The 7224-nt window shown below is 35.0% G+C and overlaps 1 protein-coding gene across 1 annotated transcript; it reads right to left on the bottom strand.

Moving 5' to 3' along the window:
* Positions 1-287: 287 nt before the first annotated feature.
* On the bottom strand, positions 288-1746 carry LOC137617552 (uncharacterized; the record flags this gene model as incomplete). Its single annotated transcript, XM_068347564.1, has 2 exons — positions 869-1746; positions 288-828 (listed from the first exon to the last, which is right to left on the bottom strand). Coding segments are annotated over exons 1-2 (1365 nt in total), but the record flags the coding sequence as incomplete, so codon positions are not given.
* Between the last annotated feature and the right edge of the window lie 5478 nt (positions 1747-7224).

The following is a 7224-nucleotide window of genomic DNA, read 5'->3' as shown; positions in this document are numbered from 1 at the left end:
CCTGTTATAATAAATTTTAAAGCTACATTACACATTACAAAATAACCAAAACATTTTTTACATAAAATACATTTTACAGACCGTTTTCACATAAAAGGAGAACTATTATTTAATGTACAGAGAACAACCACTTCCATTTCAAATTCCATATTACTGTAGCAAACACAAAACATTATACAAATAAAAAGTAATATAGTAACTTCACAATTTTAGTACCTTATATCAGTTTTTTTTAATTTATTAGCAATATTCTTGTAAAAATTATTATTAATGAAAAAACACACCATTTGTTCAAAATTATCATCAAGATTCCTAAATTCTGCCAAAGAACTACATTCCATAATGTAATGTTGCAGTGTGTGTGAGTTTGCAGCGTCACATAATTTACAAGGGATACCCTCTCCACTCTTATATTCCCAATAGTATTTATAGCCTAGTTTAAGTCTCATAACAATTCCATCATATTTAGCTGAAGACTTTCCATAAGTAAAACGTGTATTGTTACTTACATAATCATAATGAGACATACTGTTACTGCCGTTACTCATGATTGCCCTAGCAATCTCAATATTCCAACCTTCCCTTACTCTTGCCATGTGTGACTTTATTTTCCTCATACTAACTAAAGTGGCGTAATCTATAGATTCTTTATTGCACCCCTGTTTTGCTAATTCATCAGCAACATCGTTAAAATATATACCACAATGTGAGGGTATCCAGACGAATTTTACACTGTATCCTGACCCTTTTATGACAGAAATGTACTCGTTGCATTTGGTAACTATTTCCTCATCTGAAGGTAATTTGGCATTTAAAGCCAAAAGAGCACTGACTGTCAACAAAACATATTATAGATTTTTCTTTATGCATTTCAAATTTCAAACACTCATATATGGCAAACAGCTCAGCAGTGGTAGATGAGCTATGATCGCCAATACGCTTAGATATTCTCTCCTCTGTACTATAACCAAATTCAAAAAATTCTCTAATTACAACACCAAGACCAGCTCGACATCCGGTAACAGAACCATCACAATAAGCATGAATCGCCGTATCCTTTGGGTATCGAGATATCTTTTCCAAAAACAGCTGTTTAAGTTCAAGGGGATTGCTGTCCCTTTTTCTCAAATCAAGTTGCTCTATACTTATATCTACTTTCTCAGTAATCCAAAGTTTTATTAGACGTGAACTTGGCAAAGGTACACAGAAATCAAAAACATTATAGTCATTCAATATTTTACAAAGCTTTCGTGAATATTCATTCAGTGTGAAGAATCCTGGAACGCCTTTCACATATCTATTTATAATAATTTTGAAATGCCTATCATTTTGTCTAATCAGTCTTATAATTGAGGAGACTGCCAACTCTCTTATTCTTTGAGTAACACGCGGGAAATTCAGCTCCATTCGCATTATTTCAATCCTTGCAGTTCTAGGGCAACCTAATATTACCCTCATAGCTTCGTTTTGCAACAATTCCAAGGGGCGAAGATCTTTATCTGAAAAACTACATAAAACTGGAGCCGAGTAGTCTATGATACTTCTAATAGTGGCAAGATATACAGACCTTAATATTGGAATACCAACACCGTTACCACGATTTGACAAAACACGTAATGGCTTAAGCCGAGATGTACAGATGTTCTTCACATAGGTAATTTGATCCATTATTTTACCAAAACCAATATACATACCCAAATATTTATAAATTGTTACTCTTTCTAGTTTTACTCCATTCAGCCAGAATTCTTTATCACTTACTATCGTGATTGATATTTTGTCTTACTCTCATTTACCACAAGACCTAAAGATATACAAAGATCTGACATTTCAGTCAACACGATACTTAAAGTCTCCTCTGATTTGCATTGTATGAGAATGTCATCCGCATAAATGATTACTTGTGAATTTCCATGAAATTTATAACTTGCAATTTCGTCCATCAATATATTAAAAATCATGGGGCTAAGCACACCCCCTTGTGGAGTACCAAGTTCAAAATACTTTTCAGTGGACTCGTAACCCTGAAACATAACAGTTCCCCTTCTGTTACTCAAATATTGTGAAATCCACATCAGTAGCTTGCCCTTTATACCCTTTTTAACAAGACACTCCAATATTACATCCTTATTGGCTTTATCAAAGGCTCCCTTTAAATCTAAAAACATTCTACAGTTGACACCAGCAGTACTAAGGCTTTTTAATACGCAATCAGAGGTACTCTTGTTCCTCAAAAAACCATAAAGATTCGGAGAAAGGAGCCCGTCAACTTTATACAACAACCTATTTAAAACCATACGTTCCATAGTTTTTGATAAACAAGAAGTCAATGAGATAGGTCTGTAATCATTATTTCCCTTAGGTACAGGTATCATGAGGGCAATTGTCCATTTAATAGGTAAGCGACCATTACTGTATGATAAATTGAACAATGCTAAAAGAGGACTGTCCTCCATTGCTATAAGACAGTTTATAATATCGTATGTTATGCCATCTTTACCTGGAGCTGTTGACTTCCCCTTCTTAACACTATTCAACATTTCATCCCTGGTGAAAGGAATACAGGTGTCATCCATTAAGTTCTTCTGCATACAAACTAGTCTACGTCTTTGTTTCTGTAACTTCCTAAGGCTTTCCTGTATATCTCGAGGTAGAGAATCTAAGTTCGACGCATACGACCATTTGGCGGCTAATGCCTCTGCTTTTTCTCTGGCATTAGGATGTGCATTTGTCTTTCTTTTTACCCCCCTTACTTTATTGACACCATCCCAAATTTGACGTAGGGATTTAGAAAATGAGATGTCGCGTAAAAAACCTTCCCAATACTTACTTCTAACCTCTTGCCTCTTTTTTGTAGCATGTTCAGCCACTGTAACCATTGTTTCTCTGGATTGCATATTCTGGTCTTTAGACCATTCCCTATGGCATTTTCGTAGCAACTTGTTCCAGCCTTTCTCTATTTTGTCATTATGATACCTAGGTTTATGATTACTGGCAGAATTAGGTTTTTTCTGTGGTTTGTAAAGTATAGATTCTATTACTGCTAGCAGATCCTCAAGGAAAACATTTTCATCCTCAATACCTAGCAGTTTATACTCTTTGTACCAGTCACTTACTTTTTCTATAAAATCATCTTTCTGCCTGTCATGCAATACGTATCTAGTTCCATTGTTAATAAGTGAAATCTTTTCTAAATAAAAACTAATTCTAAGAGCAAAATGATCACTTAGTAAAGTGGTTACAACAGAGAAATCTGTCTGTACTCCAGGCATGTTGAAAAGTATAGCATAATCAAGCCTGCCTCCTCTAACATGTGTTGCTTCACAATTACCAAGTACAGACGCATTTTCAACCGAATCTAAAAATCTATTTAAAATAATCCCATTGTGATTTCGGGAGCAACTACCAAGAGCACTATGTCTAGCATTTAAATCACCAAGTAATACACAATCCTCAGAAAAAATTACATCAGGTAGGTCCTCAATAGCCAAAGAATCCGCATGTACATAAATATTAACGATATATATTTCTGCATCTTTAAGCGCTACTTTAATAGCCAAACACTCAGTACCATTGACTTTACTAGCAAAGTAATACGAAGCTGGAATATTATTTTTTATGTAAATAGTTAAACCTCTGCAATTCGTGGACTCATTAGCTTGTAATTCAAAATGATTGTAACCGTTAATTTGGAGTGAGGAAACATTTCTACCTACTTCTTGCAAAGCTATTATATCAACGTTTGTAGACTGAGTATAAGCATGCAAATCAGTAATTCGTTTTCTTAAACTATTTATATTCCAGGATATAATATGGAGTTTATGTGCCATTTTGAGAAATACTCTTTCTTAACTTGCTTGCAGAATGAAGAATATTCATTTTTAGCTGATTGGTTGGACTTTCCATATACTCGGTTATCGAATCAAGAATGATTGTAAAATCTCCGACCACATTTTCCACATAATCTGGCTTATTAGCTGACAAACCAGCCTCGCATGTAACTGTGCTTTCACCACTATTGTCATGTACCTCTGCAACCACAACATTTTGAGTCACCCTTTCATTAACAACCACCTTTTTATTTTGCAAATATATACTATTCATAGTATTCTTAATAGCTAACACTGCCTGTTTCAGTTCTGCTATCTCTTTACGAAACTCCGAGATAAAGTTATTATAAGGAAATTGAGTCTCCTCAGGGGATTTATTCTTGACCAAAATTTGGTTTTGCTGTTCCATACGCTTTTCCCAGAAATTTTCACTAGCCACTGGAACCTGAGTATTAATAACACCAGAACTATCACTTCTTAGATTTCCATTATTTGTCTTAAGTGAACGATCACTTTTGGGCATTCGGGGACACACACTAGAGCTAGCATTATGAGCACCTCCACAATTGCAGCACTTTGGTTCAATTTTTTCCTTTTCTTTGATTTTGTCACCACACACCTTCGACTCGTGCGACTTACCACAAAATCGACAGCGATGGTCATTCAGGCACTTCCAGGCCATATGACCCCACCTGCAACACTTATAACACATGACAGGGTTGTCAATGAACACTGCAACACGTTTATAACCAAGGCACTTGATAAATACTCTCTCTATTGGCGGACCCTTGATGAGTGCAATTAATTGTGGTTTAGGGACAGACTCGCCGTCAACTTTAACTACTCTACGCTTTGCCCATATAAATAGGTCGTCAACTAAAACATCTTCTGGGTCCAAGTAAGTAGGGTAATAAAAAATAATTACCTTTGTACATGCACCATACAGTTCCTTTGGTTTTTCCATTACAATATTTTCAAAGCCACTTTTTGTTAAAAAACCAACAGCTACCTCATCCTTTACTGTAATATATGGGATGTTTCTCCCTTCCTTAAATAGAACCTCAAATTCCGGATAACACTTGGACAGCCGAACTGCCCAACGAACCTGATCATGGAAGCCCAAAACATTCCTCGGAAAATACAGCCGAGGTCTTTTAGCATTAATAACTTTACCATCTTTTAGATGATTCGTAGTAGAGCCTTCACCTAAAAACTTCTTTCGTTTATCATCAGACATCCCATTAGATACAACAACACTGCTCATTTTCCTTTTCTTCATTTTCTTGCTTTCAACTGTGATAAAAGGTTGGTCGTCATCGCTGCTACTAGACATATCTAAATCCATAATGATGTCCTCCCGAGCTCCTTCAAATACTTGAATGTTGCTGTTAATAGTATTAGCCATAAGCCATCTGTGAATGGTCAGATAACTTCAAAGTCCGTATAATTGTATAAACCTCAAAAAACAACTACAGCGGTGGGAACACGTCCTCTTCGCTCGAGAGTTGAGCCTTGAGTGCCTAGAAGAGCTGCTTACCATAGCTGAAGAGTCTCTTCGATCCTCACCAAGAGGAAAGTGGCCACTGAACAATTACAGTGCAGTAGTTAACCACTTGGTTGAAGAATAATTGTCTGGTAATCTCAGTGTTGTCAGATGTATGAGGACGGAGGAGAATAAGCAAAGAATAGGCAAGACTATTCGGTGTATGTGTAAGCAAAATGGAAATGAACCGTGACCAGAGAGACGGGTCCAATGTAATACTGTCTGGCCAGTTAAAGGACCCCGTGACTCCCTAGCGTTACTATCTTAAAGGGTTGTTGGTACCCTGGCCAACCTACTACCTACGAGGGGTTTCACGTACATTTGCAAAAATTAGCTTTTACTAGTGAAGTCTTTCCTCTTACAGGTAACGTCGCAGTAGTGAGCTAATACCTGAATTTTTTATAGAACAATTTTCCTCCTGTTCAGGTAAAAGTGATTAAGAAATTCACTGCTATTCAGAAAATATACTGAAGGCTTTATTCATAATCATGATGTGAAAATAAGTTTACTATGATTTTTACGACTTAGTAAACCCAGATAATAATGATAACAGAACACCTAAAAAACGAGGGGTAGTATTAGTCGAGACGTTGTTCAGTAATTCCATCAATATTCTCGTGTGAGTGTGTACCCTCTCTCTCTCTCTCTCTCTCTCTCTCTCTCTCTCTCTCTCTCTCTCTCTCTCTCTCTCTCTCTCTCTCTGAGAGAATGATCTGGATAGCAATTTCCATCAATTAGAGTAATTTTCTAATTGTGTTGTCCCCGACAGATGGATGGGGAAAGGAAAAACATTTATTCCTCAGGCTATTGGATTATGCAATCATAAAACAACCAAAGACAAAATAATTCTGACTTGAGTTTTTCTTTTGATGGAACAATGAAAAGCGTACATATCTATTAAATTATAAAACAGGATTTAGTTAGACTGAAAAATACTTCATCATTTATTTCAAAATAATTGTAATAATTCAGAAATCATATGTGAAAAATTTAATTGCTATGTTTTGAGTGATTATTCTTATTATAAACTTTTGATTAACATTTAGTCATTATTTCGGTTTGTTTTAAATTACTCCTTATCAGGAGGTATTATTTATGGATTTCCCAAGTCTGATTTTGGAAATTATTATCTTCCAGAACTCTGAAAGCCTTGCCTGTAAACAGCTCATGACCGCAGGAAGACAGTACATGAAAACCGCATTGATAGAGTAAAGTTTAAAAGATAATGGTGAGATAGTGCTCATGTGCTGACTTAATTGAGGAAAGTAAAATGCAGATATATAGGAATCGTATAAAGATAGAATAATACAAATATATTTGGATAGATTTCTCATGAATAATCGAGAAAAGGATTTTGATCATGATAGTATTTACTACATGTAAGTAGAAAGGACATTATGTAAAAGACCAAAAAACAGTCACACATATTTAGGGAAAAAGAATAGCCTATTGCATTTATAAACTGAGGAAGCTTCAAGCTTATATGATCACTGTTAGATCAAAAGGTTTTCTGATGGAAACGTTAATTTTAATGTTTATAAAAATTATGATCTGCTAATTCATTAGAGTATCCAATTTCATTAACATTTAAGAAAGAACCTTTATATAAAATAACCAAATGAACGTTGAGCAATCATTATTAGCGTAACTTAAGTATCGTTGCATAAAACGATTTTTATCCTGTTTTTATACCTAATTACACTATCCATTATTGGATCTTCCTCGCGGCAATTTCTGATTATGGAACTTTCCCTTCAACGTAATGATATCATTAGCTTTAACATGACTTATAAAAAAAAAAAAAAAAAAAAATAAAAAAAAAAAAAAAAAAAAAAAAAACATTGTATTGTA

This window comes from Palaemon carinicauda, chromosome 23, assembly GCF_036898095.1.
Source record: "Palaemon carinicauda isolate YSFRI2023 chromosome 23, ASM3689809v2, whole genome shotgun sequence".
In the NCBI taxonomy this organism is placed as follows: domain Eukaryota; kingdom Metazoa; phylum Arthropoda; class Malacostraca; order Decapoda; family Palaemonidae; genus Palaemon; species Palaemon carinicauda.
This window is presented reverse-complemented; position numbering and strand designations above follow the sequence as displayed.